Below are 22,259 nucleotides of genomic sequence, written 5' to 3'. Positions count from 1 at the left end.
CTAGAATACACTATAAGGTTTATTGTAGCATTTCATATGTACACGTTTCAGAATGCCTATACTGTTGACATCATGCAATATCCAGTGTTCTTACCTTCAAAACAAAAACATTTCTAAATCCATTATAAATATCCAAATCCTTCATTACTTTTTAATAAGGAACTTCATACAATACTTGGTTTCCTTAATTTTAAATGTGTGCAAACTTAAGTCTTACGGTATTGTAATGACATCGCTAAACTGATGCGTGGGTGTGTTATTACAATGTTGTACACAAGCTGGATCCTATGCCCAATCTGTAAACAGACCAGCTATACACTCAACCCTGTCAGAATGTAGCTAGTCAGTAGTCCAATTGCAATAATAACACTTATTTCTTAATGATGCTATCAGGGCAAACTAAGGCACTTTAGGATGAAGATATGGCAGTTGGGCAAATTGAGTAGCGGGTTTGACACTTATAGGACACAATGGGAAGAAAAAAATCAATTACCCAATATTGCTGAAACGGCAGCAATCTTTCCCCTCTGCAGAATACTTGAGACTGAATTGTGTGCTGTGGTGATCTTGAGAATCTATTCCTAGACTTTGGCAAGGCACAGTATCCAAGAAACATCTTAATTCCTTAATTCGTATGATTTGAACACCTACATATCTAAATGGTTTACGAGTTGGAGAATAGGGTCTAAATTTAACACTTTTGCACAATACTGACTTGTTTACAGTCCAATTCACAGGTTGGGGAATGAGATCCACTTCAGGTAAGATTTCTAATGTACATGTATGGTGGATGATCTCTGATCTGAAGTAAAGAGGTATCAGCTGAATGGGAATGTAGCCTAGCGGTTAAGAGCATTGGGCCAGTAACTGAACGGTCAGTAGTTCGAATCCCCAAGCAGACTAGGTGACAAAATCTGCTGATGTGCCCTTGAGCAAGGCATTTAACCCTAAGTCACTCTGGATAAAAGCCTGCTAAATTACAAAAATGTTGTGCCATAGTACATACAGTACTATGGCATTAGATCATACTAGCCTGAAAGTCTCACCCCCTTTTCATTCTACCATACCACCACTAACCTCCAAGTCAATGCGTAATAGGCTCATGTTGCCATTGAAAATTGGGGCAAATTGCATAATCTCTGGGGCACTGTTCAGTGCAAAAAGCATGTCTTCTTCAGTTCAATTCTGTCATTATGAAGTAGTGACAGCTAAATAGCATTGTTACAGTAGGTGCCCTCTGTCTGTGAGGACCAATGTCCACTGCAGGAGGCAACCCTACCTGCATGTACATAATTATCTCAAATACCTTGACACCGGTGCCCCCGCACATTGACAGTACCAGTACCCCCTGTATATAGCCCTGCTATTGTTATTTACTGCTGCTCTAATTATTTGTTTTTCATATCTTACTTTTTTGTTGTTGTTGATTTAACCGGCGATAGCAGACACCCGCATAGCTGATGTTTTAGCGGCGTCAGAAGTGTAACTGCGTACGTTGGAGCTGTCAAAATCGGTGAGCAGCTGTTCTTGATCATTGTCACGAATCCACACCCGTCGCACTCATGTTAGAAGTTCAGAACGAGAAAGTTTAGGCTACATAGAAATAATGGCGCTCAATTTGAAAATCATTCACCTCAACAATGAGTATTCTTATCAGCCTAATCAAGGTGTATTTTACATCTCACATTCTTATGTTCAAACTTGTAAACAAGGCTCCATGGAATTTCTCAATGCAATGTCGTGCAGCCAATGGCAAAGTCCACTAGGTACAGGTACAGAAAACAAGTTTCTAGAAAAGTTTGCTAATGTATTAAAAATAAAATACCATATTTACATAAGTATTCAGACCCTATGCTATCGCCCTATGATCACCCTTGATGTTTCTACAACTTGATTGGAGTCCACCTGTGGTAAATTCAATTGATTGGGCATGATTTGAAAAGGCACACACCTGTCTATATAATGTCCCACAGTTGACAGTGCATGTCAGAGCAAAAACCAAGCCATGAGGTCGAAGGAATTGTCCGTAGAGCTCCGAGACAGGATTGTGTCGAGGCATAGATCTGGGGAAGGGTACCAAAACATTTCTGCAGCTTTGAAGGTCCCCAAGAACACAGTGGCCTCAATCAATCTTAAATGGAATTAGTTTGAACCACCAAGAACCTTCCTAGAGGTGGCCGCCCAGCCACACTGAGCAATCAGGGGAGAAGGGCCTAGGTCAGGGAGGTGACCAAGAACCGATGGTCACTGACAGAGCTCTAGAGATCCTCTGTGGAGAAGGGAGAACCTTCCAAAAGGACAACCATATCTGCAGCACTCCACCAATCAGGCCTTTATGGTAGAGTGGCCAGCCGGAAGCCACTCCTCAGTAAAAGGCACATGACAGCCTGCATGGTGTCTGCCAAAAGGATTCTCTGAACAAGATTGTCTGGTCTGATGAAACCAAGATTGAACTCTTTGGCCTGAATGCCAAGCGTCACATCGGTGAAGGATGGTGAAGGATGGTGGTGGCAGCATCATGCTGTGGGGATGTTTTTCAGCAGCAAGAACTGGGAGACTAGTCAGAATTGAGGCAAAGATGAACGGCTCAAAGTATAGATTCTTGACGAAAAGCGCTCTGGAGCAGGTTAGGACCTCAGACTGGGGCGAAGGTTCACCTTCCAACAGGACAACGACCCTAAGCACACAGCCAAGACAACGCAGGAGTGGCTTCAAGACAAGTCTCAATGTCCTTGAGTGGCCCAGCCAGAGCCCGGACTTGAACCCGATCGAACATCTCTGGAGAGATCTGAAAATAGCTGTGCAGCAACGCTCCCCATCCAACCTGACAGACCTTGAGAGGATCCGCAGTGAAGAATGGGAGGAACTCCCCAAATACAGGTGTGCCAAGCTTGTAGCGTCATCCCCAAGAAGACTCGGTGCTGTAATCGCTGCCAGTACTCACTACTCAAAGTAATGAGTAAAGGGTCTGAATACTTACGTAAATGTGATATTTCAGTTTGACATTTTTTTAAATAAATTAGCAAACATTTCTACAAACTTGTTTTTGCTTTGTCATTATGGGGTATTGTGTGTAGATTGATGAGGGGGAAAAAACGATTTAATACATTTTAGAATAAGGTTGTAACATATGACAATGTGGAAAAAGTCATGGGGTCTGAATCCTTCTCGAAAGCACTGTATAATGCCATGAGCCGCTTGTGAATTTGACAGCTCTAACGCTGTTTCACCTCCGACACCACCAAAACAACAGCTATGTGGATGTCGGCTAAAGCGGATCTGATTTAATAGAGCCCTTCATGTACTTTAAAGCTAGTTCGTTGCTACATCAATTTTGGGACATCTAAATTAATGATGTATACCCATTGGTTCTTAAAGAATATAACTTAGTTCAACTGCGGTACTCTATCAGAACCACAAATATAATCTTATTTTACTCCAATGTATGTAAACAATGTAAATGTAAACAAACACTGTGCACCCTCAAAACAAGTTAAAACTATAATTTTGATACCAATTTTTCCAGGCACATCCCTCAGCTTTTTACCAAAACACAGGCCGGGTGACACAAGCCGGTAAGGTCATATCTTTAAAGGGATGGTGCAAGATTTTTGCAATGTCAGATGCCATTTCTATGTCTCTGCGTGCAGTTTGAAGGAAGTTGAAGGTAGTTTTGCGAGCCTAACTAGCGTTAGCGCAATGACTGGAAGTCTACAGGTACAGCTTCATTGCCAAAATCTTGCACTATCCCTTTAACAATAGTGTGCATCTTTTCTCCCAGTGGTAGAATGAATAAAACACTGATACATTGCACAGGAAGCTTTGACATGTGAACTCTTTGATTCGCTGATTTAGCACTTTTCAACAATAACATCCTTTTTTGTGTCCCACATGCCAAGACGGCCTATAAATGAAGCCGCCTGTCTGGAACTACACCTCCCAGCAGCCTGTTTCTCTGTGGCCCACCTGGCCCTGATTGGCCCTCCAGGCCTACAGCAGGCCTGTCCACAAGTTGTAGCAGGCTGTGTTGATCACAGACTCCAGGTGATGGTACATGGACACCAGCTGAGGCGAGGGGCTGTTCCTAGGCTGCGGTTGGGATGGCAATGGCTCCCTAAATACAACCTTGAGGCTCTGGAGGGAGGGAGGAGGCAAAATAAAGTTCAATTGAAAACAATGTCATCTCACCTTATAGCGTATAAGGAATTCATATAGTGTAGCTATAGAATGCTATAAAGAGCATAACAAGGGGAAGACATCACAAAGACTCACCGTTTTTCCTGCCTGATTTTCAAGGAAGACCAGAACAAAGCAGTCAGTGAATTTCTGGTTCAGGACAGCCTGAAAGAAAGAAGGGAACGGCAGAACAGCTGTTCATTTCAAGCTATAATGACTTACAATTCCATCCCCCCTATTCCCCACAGTATAACTTTGAACAAAAATAGGTGACTGACTACAGTTAATGGGATCTTGTGTTTGAACTATTTATAGTATTTTGCTCTCTGGGACAAAAAAAGGAATAGTGTGTGACTGATGTTTGCTAGGGAGAGAAGGGCAGGTTGAGTTTATGTCACCATCTACAGTACTAGGGCAGAACATCTTCAGAAGAGAAGTAGTGAGGGGGATGTTCTTTTGATCTCAAGTCTCTCAATTACCAAACTAAGTAGTGACTAACCTCTTGACACCGACAATCATTCCCCATAAGACTCCCATAATCTCCCTTGAGAGCCGCATTTCACATTTTTACACAACGCTAAAACCCTTCTTCCAAACTGCAGAGGTCTCTCAATTTTAGATTTTTTAATATACACATTTTTTCCTTCATCACATTCAAATTGTTCTTGCTTTCCCCTGTCACAAATAAAAGTTAGAAGCCTGAGAGAAACCTTAGAAAAGTTCAAGGGTACTTGAGGCAGTTCCTGATAGCGGATTAGTCCATAAGAACTTAACAAGATCACCTCCAAAATTCATTGAAATCAAATAGGGGATGGAATTCATTATAGAATATTACACATATAGAGTGATACAGTATATTTCTTGAATACATATCGTATATAAACAGTGGAGTCCAATGACAGAGCTATAGGAACTTTGATACAGGCACCCATGCTAATAACAACGTCTGCAGCTCAAGGAGATAGTTTTGATGTTGTTGCATGCAGTGTCAAGATACAGTTTGACTTGAAGCGGATGCAATCACAATGAATGTGAAGGAGAAAACGGGATAATTAATTTGCTTAGCGGGGTGCTTTCCCCTGTTTCTCTACATTATATTCTGCTGGAGGTACAGCAGCTGGTGGTGCTCTGCTGTATTCCTATGTATGCAAGTGTGTACATACTCCATATGAAGAGGACAGCTCTAGTTAAGTGAACAAAGCACCTCTTAATTTACTGGAATGGTAGTGTTCAGTAGGGAGAAAGGTTTTGCTACCTTTTCCATTGCAGATTTTGTTACATGTGCTCTACTGAACATGACCTTGATTTAGTGGTGGTTGATTTTAATTGTAGTGTAATTGTGGACAAAGTGCTGTAGGGAGTTGTAGTTTTTACACTGAACACAAATATAAACGCAACATGTAAAGTGTTGGCCCCATGTTTCATGAAGTGAAAGAAAAGATACCAGACATTTTCCATATGCACCAGACATTTTCCATATGCACAAAAAGCTTATTTCTCTCAAATTTTGTTTACATCCCTGTTGGTGAGCATTTCTCCTTTGCCAAGTTAATCTATCCACCTGACAGGTGTGGCATATCAAGAAGCTGATTAAACAGCATGATCATTACACAGGTGCACCTTGTGCTGGGGACAATAAAAGACCACTCTAGAATGTGCAATTTTGTCACACAACACCACAGATATCTCAAGGTTTGAGGGAGCATGCAATTGGCATACTGACTGCAGGAATGTCCAATAGAACTGTTGCCAGATAATTAAATGTTAATTTCTTTACTATAAGCCACCTCCAATGTCGTTTTAGAGAAATTGGCACTACGTCCAACCGGCCTCAACTGCAGACCACGTGTATGGTGTTGTGTGATTTGCTGATCAGCGGTTTGCTGATGTCAATGTTGTGAACAGAGTGCCTCATGGTGGCGGTGGGATTATGGTATGGGTAGGTATAAGCTATGGACAACAGCATTTTATTGATTGCAATTTGAATGCACAGAGATACTGTGACGAGATCCTGAGGCCCATTGTCGTGCCATTCATCCGCCGCCGTCACCTCATGTTTCAGCATGATAATGCACGGCCCCATGATGCAAGGATCAGTACACAATTCATGGAAGCTGAATATTTCCCAGTTCTCCATGGCCTGCATACTCACCAGACATGTCACCCATTGAGCATGTTTGGGATGCCCTGGATCGACGTGTACGACAGCGTGTTCCAGTTCCCGCCAATATCCAGCAACTTCGCACAGCCATTGAGGAGTGGGACAACATTCCACAGGCCACAATCAACAAATTGATCAACTCTATGCGTTTTCTGATCCACGCCCCAACCTTTTGTTAAAGGTATCTGTGACCAACAGATGCATATCGGTATTCCCAGTCGTGAAATCCATAGATTAGGCCTAATGAATTTATTTCAATTGACTGATTTCCTTATATGAACTAACTCAGTAAAATATTTGAAATTGTAGCATTTTGCATTTATATTTTTGTTCAGTATATATGTTTTTGTAGTGTTTATATCCGTATATATGTTATATTAGTGGTTTTGTTCTTACCAGATACTGAATGCCACTCTGGTCAAAGTGTCGGCAGCTCTGAGGGAAGCGAGTCAGCAGCACTTTGATCAGACTCTGGTACCAGCTGGGACTCATGGTCAAGAAACAACCCTGTGGGAACACATTGAAAGAAAGATGGAGGCCTGGGTCACACAGTGCTGAATGCTCTCACAGTGTTATTGCGGCAAACGTTTTGACCCTATAGGAACAGAGGAGAGGAAGCCTTGAAAGAATGATGGGCCGCACATTGCTGAAAACACACAAAGTTTGATTGTACAATGTTTCGAACCGAAGATCTGAACAAGAGACAAACAAATGCTTGACACTGACCAGTTACCACCCAAATTCAAACCAGCACCAGCTACATAAGACCTACTATTGGAGGAACAATGAGCCTAAACACTGAGAAAAGGATACATCAGGAATTAAGTTAAGATCTTTCAAAATCTTCTTCTAGATATTCCCTTGCAAATTAAAACATGGCCAAATAGTATACGCCAATTACTCAATTGGCTTTGAATCTAACATTTATAAAACATTGCTTGGCTGACAATGATCAGTGATTCCCTGGCATACATCTATGAATAGCAGAAAATTAGTAGAGAAGAGGATCGGAAGGGAAGACGAGGCAGCGGGTGAGCTGTAGGGAGCTTTCCAACGGCGACCTCTGCAATGCTGCAGAGCCTACTCAGTTCTCACAGTCCATACTTCACTACATTCTTAATCTGTGTTCAGATCACTGACTGTGAAGTTTCCATTCCACTTCTTCTTTAACATGGACATATAAATAGGATGTTTGGGTTTTTAATTAGGACTTTTCTGTTGATAAATGCAGAGATCCCTGTGGGAAAGACACAGCTAGTTTGAAGAGCACAGCGTTGATTAAGATACATAACTATCTCTTTGAAGAGGGCAGCTCTCTACTGTAGCTATACCTCCACACTAAAATAAAGAAAAAGGGTAGCTCTCTACTATAAACCATTGTCTTGTCCCAAATGGCACCTTTTTTCCTATATATGTAGCCTAATGTTGGAGCTTTCTGATCTTTGCTTCTAAGCACTCTTGCTTTAAAATTCATCTCAATATTAATTCTCAATAGTAACTGCCGTCCTTTACTTGTTCTTGAATTTCCAAACATTGGAAGACCACTGAGAAATGTTGTGAACCAAAGCAGCGTTTAGCTACAGCAGTATCCCACATGGTACCCTATTCCCTATATAGTGTACTACTTTTGACCACAGCCCTATGGGCACTGTTAAAAAGTAGTGCACTATATAGGAAATAGGGCGCCATTTTGGGAAGTATCCATGCTAACATCCTACGAAGAATAAAAGACCTTCTGCACTTTGAGAAGCTTCAACCTCATGGTAGATTAGATCATTTTTTATTTAATAATGAAAGAGACATCATTTAAAGGAATAGTCACTAACAAAGGGTATCATCAGACACATTGTACATTCCATATGTAGTTCAATTTGGTTTGAAATTGATTTGATGCTGTGGATTTTCTAGATTTGCTTATCACATGTAGGCAGAGTAGACCTCTGGGAGCGGAGTGTTATCCCCTTGGTGTGAGCAGCATGTAAACTTCTGACATGCCCAGAGGGGTTAGGGGTATGGAACTAACTCACAGGCCGCATCCAAAATGGTACCCTATTCCCTACATAGTGCACTACTTTTGATCATAGCCTATGGGCCATGGTCAAAAGTAGTGCACTGTATAGGGAATAGGGATGTAACCACAGAATAGATATACAGTAACAAGACATTGGCACGGTGGGGTAGCACAGCGCGGCAGAGTAGGTAGCACCGCAGAGTAAGTAGCACAGCGCGGCAGAGTAGGTAGCACCGCAGAGTAAGTAGCACAGCGCGGCAGAGTAGGTAGCACAGCAGAGTAGGTAGCACAGCAGAGTAGGTAGCACCGCAGAGTAAGTAGCACCGCAGAGTAAGTAGGTAGCACAGCAGAGTAGGTAGCACAGCAGAGTAGGTAGCACAGCAGAGTAGGTAGCACAGCAGAGTAGGTAGCACAGCAGAGTAGGTAGCACAGCAGAGTAGGTAGCACAGCAGAGTAGGTAGCACAGAGGTACGTATCTATCGCCTTCAGAAGATGATTTCAAGCTAGAAATGGAGTGGATGACGCGACAGTTTGTTATGGATGAAACCTATGGGAATCATCAAAATAAAGCATCTACATTCAGTCTTCAGCAGGACTGATGCAAATCCTGCAGCTCTGTGGGGACTCACAACAACAGAGATATGACAGAGGATCAAGAAAAACCCAATCGAACCACACACAACACATATCTATGTAACACCTCATACTGCACATAGCCAAATCCTACTACACATCATCACAATTCAGATATACTGTATGCATAGACATGTTTCCCAGCTGTGCTGGGGGATACGACGGCACCACTATCCTTATGTTGATGTCAGGATAACGCCTGTGTGGTTATTATAGGGAGGATACGGCTCTATTCTCTACCTGCCGCACCATAAGGGATGAGCTGCTGCAGTGCACAGTGGGAAGGCTGTTAGACCTGGAGGAGCTGTCAGTCACAGAGTGAGCAGCCCAGGAACCCACAACCACTGGCTCCGGGGAAGGTATAAGGGCTTTAAGAGAGAGCTTGTGATTATCATGATTCCTTTCTCCATGGATGACGAGCCGCGTTTCTCTCCTCTCCAACAACAAATGTGCACATGCACGCACACCTCTGTGATTATCACCGTCGTCCAAGGATGCTTTGTTTCTCTCCTCTCCAACACACACAGATGCAAGCCTCTGTGATTATGAGGCTCTCGGTCTCCTCGAGTAGGCAGGATTGAGCAGGCCTGGCCCACCCTCCTTCTCTACTGACTAAGAGGGCATTAACCTTGAATACCATCTCCACGAGAAGCCACCCGCCCACCAGACATTTGGAAAATCACAGACGCATAGTTGCTCCAACCATCGTGTAATTGGAGCAGGGTACTTTAAACTGAGTATAATGAAGAATAATTGAAATGATTGGAGCTCTCAAGAAAGGCCATAGGGATCTTTATTTTACAAAACCAACAAGTGGAGGCTATATGGGTAGCATCAGTAACTAACTATTGAATTGAAGTGGCCAGAGTTCAGGTGGGCCTCCACTCTGCAGGAAACAAAGAAAAGGATGGGTGCTCAACAACGACAACAATCATGAGAATGGCATACCAAGAAAAACTTCCAAAAGACTAATTCCAGGTAAAAGGGAGTTTGATCTATTTTACTTTGTTGAGTGCTCCAACTCCTTTCTAACTGGAATTAGTCCTTTTTAACTTTTTCTTGATAAGCCCTTCTCATGATTCTCTGGATTGAAGTGTTGTTTAATTATTGTAGAAGGGATCATCTGTTCTCAGTGACTTACTGCTGTTAACTAAATCAAATGTATCCATCTAACAAGCATAACTTTAATGGGTAGTCATTTAAAAGGATACAAGACTAACAGGAAACTCTAGTCAAGGCTACAGCACTGACACAATACATGCTTATCTACCTGCAGAGGTACCTATCCAAATCCAATCACGACTGGAACACAATAACCTAATACAGACATGGCATGATACTGGAAATTAGGCTATTGCATCTAATACGTGTACATCTGACTGGAACCATCCAATCTCTCTGAATGGAGGCACAATCCAATCAACGACCGGATGTGTTTTAATAATAGGTGTAGTAGGCTCAATAATTATGCTGTATGTGTACAGTAGAGTGTGTTGATTGGCTTTTGAGATTATTCCTCAACAGAGAGACCAGCGAACAGAGCAGCATGCTATAGAGGTGCCTGCTGCCAAATCAACACAGCAGCAGGCTGAGAAGAGGTGGTATGTAGTAGTGAGGTGAGTTGGCCTGCAGTAGTGAGATGAGGTGGTGTGGTCTGAAGAAGTGAGGTGAGTTGGTGTGGTATGAAGTAGTGAGGTGGTGTGGTGTGGTATGAAGTAGTGCGGTGAGTTGGTGTGGTATGTAGTGGTGAGGTGAGTTGGTGTGGTATGTAGTGGTGAGGTGAGTTGGTGTGGTATGAAGTAGTGAGGTGGTGTGGTATGTAGTGGTGAGGTGAGTTGGTGTGGTATGAAGTAGTGAGGTGAGTTGGTGTGGTATGAAGTAGTGAGGTGAGTTGGTGTGGTATGTATTGGTGAGGTGAGTTGGTGTGGTATGAAGTAGTGAGGTGAGTTGGTGTGGTATGTATTGGTGAGGTGAGTTGGTGTGGTATGTATTGGTGAGGTGAGTTGGTGTGGTATGAATTAGTGAGGTGGTGTGGTGTGGTCTGAAGTAGTGAGGTGAGTTGGTGTGGTATGTATTGGTGAGGTGAGTTGGTGTGGTATGAAGTAGTGAGGTGAGTTGGTGTGGTATGTAGTGGTGAGGTGAGGTGGCCTGAAGTAGTGGGATGAGGTGGCCTGAAGTAGTGGGATGAGGTGGCCTGAAGTAGTGGGATGAGGTGGCCTGAAGTAGTGGGATGAGGTGGCCTGAAGTAGTGGGATGAGGTGGCCTGAAGTAGTGGGATGAGGTGGCCTGAAGTAGTGGGATGAGGTGGCCTGAAGTAGTGGGATGAGGTGGCCTGAAGTAGTGGGATGAGGTGGCCTGAAGTAGTGGGATGAGGTGGCCTGAAGTAGTGGGATGAGGTGGCCTGAAGTAGTGGGATGAGGTGATGTGGTCTGTAGTAGAGTAGGGTAGAGTGTGTTCTTTACCAGCTGGGGGTCGATCTCCCCTACAGATTGACTCTGCACTGCGTTGAGGAGCTCCTCCAGTTCGCTGAAGGAAAGTTTGCTCAGCTTGAGCTTGTCCATGGCCAGGTGCTGGTGTTCTCCATGGAACAGCCTCCTCCACAGGTTGTCCCTGCGACAGTGGCCCATGGCCTGTTCCACACTCGCCTGGATCTGGCTCTGCGCACAGCCCACCTGGATTGATGATTGAATCAATACATTTATTTGACCAATTTAAAATACACAGCCTATAATTTAATATATATGCAATAACTCCTACATAAAGATATAGGTAAGCTGATTTAATTTTCTATTGTATAGAAATGGTAACCTACAATTGCCTCATCCATGTGAATACATCAATACACGCACTAAAAAGTTAAAAACACAATGAAGTCTTAGCGGTCCTGGAGAACCCTACCTCCTGGTTGAGCAGGGGGAACAGATGAGAGGGGTAGAGGAGATCCTGGGCCCCAGACCCTTGGGGACCAGTCAGGGGATAGAACTCGTTCCCAACGCTGGGGGTAGAGATTAAGGTGTCTGGGGCTGAGGCTGCAGGGGGGGTCTCCTCCCAGAGGTCCAGTTCAAGGTCCAATACCCCACCTGGTCCTGTACCTCTCTCAGGGGGAACCCTTCCTGCCAGGTCGCTGACCTCACGGTGTATCTGGGAAAGCTTTTTGAAGCGACGCATGTCAGCCGTCAGCCGGGGGAACAGCTCTCTCTGGCTGGTCATTATCACGTAGTAACGCAGCCTGAAACATAAACACGCAAGGACACGTCACACACACAGATTGAGAAGACAGATAAGTCAATGTTATTGCAATGCAACTTCATACAGAGTTATTGGTACAGCACAGTTTCATTTTAATGTAACCTACTGTACAGAACACTATCCTATTGTTTTCAATAGCAACCTACTGTCTGAAATTGTAACCTTTCCCAAAATGATTTCCACCTTCCATTGTGCGATATATAATCCCTCCTTTCATCTCTCTGTACCTCAGCAGATGTCTCTCTCCCTCCGACTGCTCCTCAAACGGAGCGGCATTGTGACACACCAGCAGGGACACGTCAAAATCGTCATGGTGACGCAGGCCTTCAAGGTCCTTGTAAGAGCCCGAGCTAGATGAGAAGAACAGGTCATGCATAATGTATGTTTAATTCACGGAGGTGTGTGTGTGTCCATAGCCTACCTGTTCCACAGTGCAACCAGACCGTACTCATGCAGGTCACTGCTGGGTGGTGCCCCCTTCTTGCCATCGCTGGTCATTGCAGCCTTGGACATGCGAAGGGGCTTCATGCCGTAGGTGACAGCATGGTCAGTAATGTAGTTATACAGCTGGTGAGCTGTGATCATCCCCGTAGAGATGGAGAAACTCCCTGATGGACAGACAAACAGACAGAAGCATAAGTTTACCGACAGGACATAGGCCTGGATTCAACCCAACACAGATTAGCGGCCTACGCACAGCGATAGACTTTCAGGAAGTCCAGGATCCAGTTGCAGAGGGAGGTATTTAGTCCCAGGGTCCTTAGCTTATTGATGAGCTTTGAGAGCACTATGTGTTGAACGCTGAGATGTAGTTAATGAATAGCATTCTCACATAGGTGAGAATCTCACATTCCTTTTGTCCAGGTTTTTTGTCCACAATCCTTTTGTCCAGGTGAGAAAGGGCAGTGTGGAGTGCAATATAGATTGCATCATCTGTGGATCTGTTAGGGCGGTATGCAAATTGGAGTGGGTCTAGGGTTTCTGGGATAATGGTGTTGATGTGAGCGATGATCAGCCTTTCAAAGCACTTCATGGCTACAGATTTGAGTGCTATGAGTCGGTAGTCATTTAAGCAGGTTACCTTGGTGTTCTTGGGCACAGGGACTATGACGGTCTGCTTGAAACATGTTTGTATTACAGACTCTGACATGGAGAGGTTGAAAATGTCAGTGAAGACACTTGCCAGTTGGTCAGTGCGTGCTCGCAGTACACGTCCTGATAATCCGTCTAGCCCTGCGGCCTTGTGAATGTTGACCTGTTTAAAGGTCTTACTCACATCGGCTGCGGAGAGTGTGATCACACAGTAGTACGGAACAGCTGGTGCTCTCATGCATGTTTCAGTGCATGTTTTCGAAGCGAGCATAGAAGTAGTTTAGCTCGTCTGGTAGGCTTGTGTCACTAGGCAGCTCTCGGCTGTGCTTCCCTTTGTAGTCTGTAATGGTTTGCAAGCCCTGCCACATACGACGAGCGTCGGAGCCGGTGTGGTACGATTCGACCTTAGTCCTGTATTGAGGCTTTTCCTGTTTGATGGTTCGTTGGAGGGCATAGCGGTATTTTTTATAAGCTTCCGGGTTAGAGTCCCGCTCCTTGAAAGTGGCAGCTCTAGCCTTTAGCTCAGTGTGGATGTTGTCTGTAATCCATGGCTTCTGGTTGGGGTATGTATGTACGGTCACTGTGGGGACGACGTCATCGATGCACTTATTGATGAAGCCAATGACTGATGTGGTGTACTCCTCAATGACATCGGAAGAATCCCGGAACATATTCCAGTCTGTGCTAGCAAAACAGTCCTGTAGCTTAGCATCTGCTTTATCTGAACACTTTTTAATTGACCGAGTCACTGGGGCTTCCTGCTTTAATTTTAGCTTGTAAGCAGGAATCAGTTGGATAGAATTATGGTCAGATTTGCCAAATGGAGGGCGAGGGAGAGCTTTGTATGCATCTCTGTGTGTGGCATAAAGGTGGTCTAGAGTTTTTTCCCCCTCTGGTTGCACATTTAACATGCTAATAGAAATTTGGTAAGACGATTTAAGTTTCCCTGCATTAAAGTCCCCGGCCACTAGGCGCGACACCTCTGGATGAGTGTTTTCCTGTTTGCTTATTGCGGAATACAGTTAATTGAGTGCGTTCTTAGTGCCAGCATCAGTTTGTGGTGGTATGTAGACAGCTACAAAAAATACAGATGAAAACTCTCTAGGTAGACAGTGTGGTCTACAGCTTATCATGAGATACTCTACCTCAGGTGAGCAAAACCTCAAGACTTCCTTAGATATTCTGCACCAGCTGTTGTTTACATAGTCCACCCCCCCTTGTCTTACCAGACGCCGCTGTCCTATCCTGCCAATACAGCGTATAACCACCCAGATTTATGTTGATAATGTCGTCGTTCAGCCACGACTCTGAAGCATAAGATATTACAGTTTTCAATGTCCCGTTGGTAGTTTAATCTTCCTCGTATGTTGTCTATTTTATTTTCCAATGATTGCATGTTAGCTAGTAGAATGGAAGGCAGTGGGGGTTAATTCGATCGCCTATGAATTCTCAGAAGGCAACCCAACCTCCGTCCTCTTTTCACGCAAATGACGGGGATTTGGGCCTGTTCCCGGGAAAGCAGTATGCTCTTCACGTCGGGCTCGTCGGACTCGTTAAAGAAAAAAAAAAGCTTCTGCCAGTTCGTGGTGAGTAATCGCTGTTCTGATGTCCAGAAGTTATTTTCGGTCATAAGAAACAAGAAGTTATTTTCGGTCATAAGAAACAGTAGCAGCAACATTATGTACAGAATAAGTAAAAACAATAAGTTACAAACAACGCAAAAAAAACACGTTTGGTTAGGAGCACAAAACGTCAGCCATCTTCTCCGGCGCCATGATACAATTTCCCAGTTGTCAATGGAGATCATGCTAACTGTTCAGCTCAAGCAGAAATCACATTTAAAAGTCAACCGCAAAGCACCGGTTGTTGATCTGTGTTGGTTTTAATTCTGGCCTTATACATACTGCTGGGACTCTTTTCAGGATTTAGTTGTTCAGGTGGGTTGAGTCAGACTCACCCTGGAAGACGTGGTTTCGTCTGAACTTGGGGATGTCAGGGTGATGAGCTATGAAGTCCTCCAGGAAGCTGGTCAGCTGGTATCCCTGCTGCAGGGTCATGTGACAGCCCACCAGGGACTGGTGAACCACCCGTAGGTGGAAGTCATAGCTGAACGAGTGCACATGCATCAGGCCAATCACCTTATCACACTCCTCCGTGAAGAGCATGGAGAGCTGGAGGAGAGAGGGCGACACAGTGTAGACACTCACTACAGATTTCTGTAAGGGCTGTGGGAATGGGATCGGACACACACACACACCTCAACCAGAGGAAGAGGATCTCATGACCTACCATTCACACAATCATCTGAATTAATATCAAGCCAGTATTGGCAGTATCATATGCACAATTCAATGTTTAATAATAAATGTTTGTGAAGTTAGGCCTAGCTCCTCTCCCTCTCTCTGCATTGCTATCCATCTAGTGTCTAATGGTAATAGCAGACCCATTAAAGTCGTCTACATCGGTAGGAAAAACCTCCCTGCTGTTTCAGCCGTTCTCAGAGCCCATTGTCTGTCTGTTTGTAAGTCGCTCTGGATAAGAGCGTCTGCTAAATGACTTAAATGTAAATGTATCCACCCAATCTGTGGCGGCATCCACTTAAAGTGCTTCTACTCCTCTACTACCACCCCTCCTTTGTGAGAGGCTTTTGTAAGCAACTGTGATATCAATCAACTTCATAATTGTATCTTATTTAATTAAATCCAACATCAAAGCGGAGGCTTACAAAAGCATTAACGGCAAAATGCTAATGATTGAGGTGAAAGACTGGAGCATGCAGTGATTACAACACAATACGAAGAACTGCGGTTCGGAGAGGGGTGTTTGGAGGGGGATGGAGGGTAAATGCTATTACTGCTGCTGCTTTCATCTTGACCATTTGCCTGGAACAAATGCAAATAGGTCTTATCATATCAAAGAGTCAGCGAAAAAACATTTAATGCCAGTACTAGTCAAGAGGCATTCATTACACATCAAGAAAAAGTTATTTTCCTTTCCTTTTAAAGTCAACGTAACGAGTTGAACCTTTCACCACCTCTCTGAAGAAGTGAACGTTTTGTACCAGACTTAGCGCAAACTAAAATGGCTAGGGCAGACACCTTCAATAAAATAAAAGCACAGAAAACAGAGAGTACATTTCTCCAGTGGTATAGACTGTAGAAGAGATTGAAGGCAAGAACATTGTAGTAGTGTAATGTCAGAAGTCGGAACAGGCTGGTACAAAGTGGTTTAATGGTTCTGTTGGTCAGTGTTCCCCAGCGGAGATTGAGAGATCTGGAGCCTAATTAACTGAAACCTCTGACTCCTGAGCCCACAAGACCACTGAAGCGATTAGGGGTACAAACTGCCCTTTAGCAGTGAAGCCACAGAGATACACTATTAATAATACTATATAATTATGTTACTATTTAATCCAACATGTATTAGGGACCTGTTAACTGCTGGGTCAACACTGTGATTGCTCAGGCATTTACCAACTGCCATTCGGAACTAAAAACTATTTTGGTTATACCTTTCAAACTTACTTGAACGTACTAATGTTCATGCTAAACTTTTCAAACTGTTCACAGGTGCTAGCAAAGAGGAGGTTAAACATATAACTTTGTTAAAAAGTACATTTAAAAAAAAAAAGAGACTTTATATTACAACAACGACAGAGGATGACAGTGGATTAGAGCTGCAAAAATCGATACTACGGAGGATTCTTAATCAGAGGCCATCCAGGAAGCAGAAAAAACACATACGAGTTGATTAGAGTAGAGCGAGAGAGAAAGGAAGGCGGGGCCAGACACGGACATGATTAGAGCATATCAGAAGGCTTGAAGAAGATCCCAAATCCTTGGACCAATGGGTCACCAACTCACAAGACCCCAGAACAGGTGACGAAGTTTGAACTCATAAATGTACTAAAGAAATCACAGACAGATGCTTGAATAAGACAGGGGAAGTCAGAAGTTTGCTCATTCCAGATTTGAGCTGCAAAGAAAAACACAGGGAAAGACAGTAACAGTAAGTATTCTGCAAAAAGAGTAGCATTTAGGCTAGTTTATTCACCAGCTGCATGACAAACACAGACTGATACAGGAAGAGCTTGGAGGGAGGGTCACAATGACCCACAGACAGACAGCGAATCAAAGCTCAGCATCTTCTGGCCAGTTTGGCCCAGCAGCAAGATGAAGATGTAGACTGAGACAAAGGACTGAGATGAACCCAAAAGTCACAGCAGAACAGAACATGTAGGGAAGTATGACATTGGAGCCCAGAGCTCCACCAGGCTGCACTGAAGATGGCTTCCTCTGTCTGATTGAATCTATCATCATTCCTCAGAAAGAGAGAAAGAGAAAAAGAGAGAGAGAGCGAAAGATAAAGTAGATAGAGGGATCAGGGGACATTGCAGCAAGCAGAGAGGGGGGAGACACCACGCCCCTAGTTCTGTGACATACTGCAGAGTCAGAGACTGGTGTGGCATCAGGGAATAGCTTGAGACGGAAAGGTTTTGAGGTGAGGAGGGAGCCCTGATGGAGAGAGGACATGAAATGGGACTAGACAGACACAGACAAATACTCACAGAAACATACACAGACACACACAGAAGGAAAGGAAATGGACAAACAAAGAACATCAGACATGCAAAAGCCCAAGCTTGTAGTCCTAAAAAACGGAAATTAGTTACCTCTGGTTCGTTGGTCATCCCTATGGGGAAATGGATGGGGAAATAATGGGGTTTTGGGATAAACACATAAAATAAGTTCTGAGGTTAACACAGGCTTAAGAGATTCTCATCCAAGATGGCATAGCAGTCAGACGTCATTTTGTCCTCGTCTTGTCCCGTGTATATATATATATATATATATTTACACCTTTCTTTGCATATCTTTTATATATTTTATTTTCCAAAAACTCAACTTCAAAACGCTTTCCTGCAACCCGCCTCACCAATTACAAAAAAAAATATTATTTACCTCAAATCTGAAAATCCACAATAGTAGTTGTGAAGCTAACCTGAAGCTAACATGAAGCTAGCCAGAAGCTAACCTGAAGCTAGCCAGAAGCTAGCCAGAAGCTAGCCTGAAGCTAACCTGAAGCTAACCTGAAGCTAACCTGAAGCTAGCCAGTTTACTGGCTAACGTTAGTATTTCAGCTAACCACGGTTTGTGGTCATCAGCTATTCCTTTAGCTCGTTAATCTATCGCCACTTTTGTACAACGCGACTCAGACCAGAACATACCGGACCTATTTTTCTCCATATCCCCGGATTTCAACCGCAAGCTCTAAACCTTGATTTCGCAGCTAGCTAGCTGCTACCCGTGTGTCTATTGGCTTACGTCGATCCCGGAGAAAACATCAATTATTCCGGAGCTAGCCAGCTGAAGAGTTCCATCAGCCACTCCTGGGCTACAATCACCTATCCGGACCCGTTTTACTGCCAATGCGGAGCCCCACCGGGCCTTCACGACTGACTACCGACGTTATCTGCCCGAGGGAGTTATCCAACTGGCACCTCCGTCGCGATGTTACCTGAACGCTCATCTGGGGCCCGCTAATCGTTAGCTGTCTTATCGGCTGCTATCTGAATAAGTCTATCGGACAATTTTTTTTCTTTTTTTTTTCTTGGGTCACTATAACTATATCTATTTTGCCAATTTGATTGATACCCTCTATCACACGGAACCCCACTAATCTACCGACGGAAACGCACGAGGCTGCTAAAAACAGACCTCCATCCAATGCTAGCTTGCTACCGATAGCCCGGCTAGCTGTCTGAATCGCCGTGATCCGAACCAACCTCTACTCACTGGACCCTTACGATCACTTGACTAAACATGCCTCTCCTTAATGTCAATATGCCTTGTCCATTGCTGTTCTGGTTAGTGTTTATTGGCTTATTTCACTGAAGAGCCTCTAGCCCTGCTCACTATACCTTATCCAACCTTTCAGTTCCTCCACCCACATATGCGATGACATCACCTGGTTTCAATGATGTTTCTAGAGACAATATCTCTCTCATCATCATTCAATACCTAGGTTTACCTCCACTGTATTCACATCCTACCATACCTTTGTCTGTACATTATATCTTGAAACTATTTTATCGCCCCCAGAAACTTCCTTTACGCTCTGTTCCAGACGTTCTAGACGACCAATTCTCATAGCTTTTAGCCGTACCCTTATCCTATTCCTCCTCTGTTCCTCTGGTGATGTAGAGGTGAATCCAGGCCCTGCAGTGCCTAGCTCCACTCCTATTCCCCAGGCGCTCTCTTTTGATGACTTCTGTAACCGTAATAGCCTTGGTTTCATGCATGTTAACATTAGAAGCCTCCTCCCTAAGTTTGTTTTATTCACTGCTTTAGCACACTCTGCCAACCCGGATGTTTTAGCCGTGTCTGAATCCTGGCTTAGGAAGACCACCAAAAATTTTCAGACAAGATAGAATGGCCAAAGGGGGCGGTGTTGCAATCTACTGCAAAGATAGCCTGCAGAGTTCTGTCCTACTATCCAGGTCTGTACCCAAACAATTTGAACTTCTACTTTTAAAAATCCACCTCTCTAAAAACTCACCGTTGCCGCCTGCTATAGACCACCCTCTGCCCACAGCTGTGCTCTGGACACCATATGTGAACTGATTGCCCCCCATCTATCTTCAGAGCTCGTGCTGCTAGGCGACCTAAACTGGAACATGCTTAACACCCCTGCCATCCTACAATCTAAGCTTGATGCCCTCAATCTCACACAAATTATCAATGAACCTACCAGGTACCACCCCAAAGCCGTAAACACGGGCACCCTCATAGATATCATCCTAACCAACTTGCCCTCTAAATACACCTCTGCTGTTTTCAACCAAGATCTCAGCGATCACTGCCTCATTGCCTGCATCCGTAATGGGTCAGCGGTCAAACGACCTCCACTCATCACTGTCAAACGCTCCCTGAAACACTTCAGCGAGCAGGCCTTTTTAATCGACCTGGCCGGGGTATCCTGGAAGGATATTGATCTCATCCCGTCAGTAGAGGATGCCTGGTTATTTTTTTTAAAATGCCTTCCTCACCATCTGAAATAAGCATGCCCCATTCAAGAAATTTAGAACCAGGAACAGATATAGCCCTTGGTTCTCTCCAGACCTGACTGCCCTTAACCAACACAAAAACATCCTATGGCGTTCTGCATTAGCATCGAACAGCCCCCGTGATATGCAACTTTTCAGAGAAGCTAGAAACCAATATACACAGGCAGTTAGAAAAGCCAAGGCTAGCTTTTTCAAGCAGATATTTGCTCCCCAAAAAGTTCTGGGACACTGTAAAGTCCATGGAGAATAAGAACACCTCCTCCCAGCTGCCCACTGCACTGAAGATAGGAAACACTGTCACCACCGACAAATCCACTATAATTGAGAATTTCAATAAGCATTTTTCTACGGCTGGCCATGCTTTCCACCTGGCTACCCCTACCCCGGTCAACAGCACTGCACACCCCATAGCTACTCGCCCAAGCCTTCCCCATTTCTCCTTCTCCCAAATCCAGTCAGCTGATGTTCTGAAAGAGCTGCAAAATCTGGACCCCTACAAATCAGCCGGGCTAGATAATCTGGAGCCTTTCTTTCTAAAATTATCTGCTGAAATTGTTGCCACCCCTATTACTAGCCTGTTCAACCTCTCTTTCGTGTCGTCTGAGATTCCCAAATATTAGAAAGCAGCTGCGGTCATCCCCCTCTTCAAAGGGGGGGACACTCTTGACCCAAACTGCCTCAGACCTATATCTATCCTACCCTGCCTTTCTAAGGTCTTCGAAAGCCAAGTCAACAAACAGATTGTGCAATCTGGTTTCAGAGCTGGTCATGGGTGCACCTCAGCCACACTCAAGGTCCTAAACGATATCTTAACCGCCATCGATAAGAAACAATACTGTGCAGCCGTATTCATTGACCTGGCCAAGGATTTTGACTCTGTCAATCACCACATCCTCATCGGCAGACTCGACAGCCTTGGTTTCTCAAATGATTGCCTCGCCTGGTTCACCAACTACTTTTCTGATAGAGTTCAGTGTGTCAAATCTGAGGGTCTGTTGTCCGGGCCTCTGACAGTCTCTATGGGGGTGCCACAGGGTTCAATTCTTGGACCGACTCTCTTCTCTGTATACATCAATGATGTCGCTCTTGCTGCTGGTGAGTCTCTGATCCACCTCTACGCAGACGACACCATTCTGTATACTTCTGGCCCTTCTTTGGACACTGTGTTAACAACCCTCCAGGCGAGCTTCAATGCCATACAACTCTCCTTCTGTGGCCTCCAATTGCTCTTAAATACAAGTAAAACTAAATGCATGCTCTTCAACCGATCGCTGCCTGCACCTGCCCGCCTGTCCAACATCACTACTCTGGACGGCTCTGACTTAGAATATGTGGACAACTACAAATACCTAGGTGTCTGGTTAGACTGTAAACTCTCCTTCCAGACTCACATCAAACATCTCCAATCCAAAGTTAAATCTAGAATTGGCTTCCTATTCCGCAACAAAGCATCCTTCACTCATGCTGCCAAACATTCCCTTGTAAAACTGACCATCCTACCAATCCTCGACTTCGGTGATGTCATTTACAAAATAGCCTCCAAAACCCTACTCAATAAATTGGATGCAGTCTATCACAGTGCCATCCGTTTTGTCACCAAAGCCCCATATACTACCCACCACTGCGACCTGTACACTCTCGTTGGCTGGCCCTCGCTTCATACTCGTCGCCAAACCCACTGGCTCCAGGTCATCTACAAGACCCTGCTAGGTAAAGTCCCCCCTTATCTCAGCTCGCTGGTCACCATAGCAGCATCTACCTGTTGCACGCGCTCCAGCAGGTATATCTCTCTGGTCACCCCCAAAACCAATTCTTCCTTTGGCCGCCTCTCCTTCCAGTTCTCTGCTGCCAATGACTGGAACGAACTACAA

The 22,259-nt window shown here is 44.3% G+C and overlaps 1 protein-coding gene across 1 annotated transcript in view; it reads right to left on the bottom strand.

Annotated features, from left to right (window-relative positions):
* Positions 1-6: 6 nt before the first annotated feature.
* LOC139541390 (KICSTOR complex protein SZT2-like) overlaps positions 7-22,259 on the bottom strand; it is a 173,931-nt gene continuing 151,678 nt past the window's right edge. The window contains exons 67-74 of the mRNA XM_071345992.1: positions 15,280-15,493; positions 12,652-12,838; positions 12,458-12,580; positions 11,880-12,210; positions 11,444-11,653; positions 6,734-6,844; positions 4,273-4,341; positions 7-4,134 (exon numbers count right to left, since the gene is read on the bottom strand). Coding sequence (XP_071202093.1) covers positions 3,991-4,134; positions 4,273-4,341; positions 6,734-6,844; positions 11,444-11,653; positions 11,880-12,210; positions 12,458-12,580; positions 12,652-12,838; positions 15,280-15,493 — 1,389 coding nt within the window. The 3' untranslated portion in view covers positions 7-3,990. The remainder of the gene's footprint in view (positions 4,135-4,272; positions 4,342-6,733; positions 6,845-11,443; positions 11,654-11,879; positions 12,211-12,457; positions 12,581-12,651; positions 12,839-15,279; positions 15,494-22,259) is intronic.

The sequence above is a fragment of the Salvelinus alpinus genome, chromosome 16, assembly GCF_045679555.1.
Source record: "Salvelinus alpinus chromosome 16, SLU_Salpinus.1, whole genome shotgun sequence".
In the NCBI taxonomy this organism is placed as follows: Eukaryota; Metazoa; Chordata; class Actinopteri; order Salmoniformes; family Salmonidae; genus Salvelinus; species Salvelinus alpinus.
Note: the sequence above shows the minus strand (reverse complement) of the source record. Positions and strands in the feature narration are given on the sequence as shown.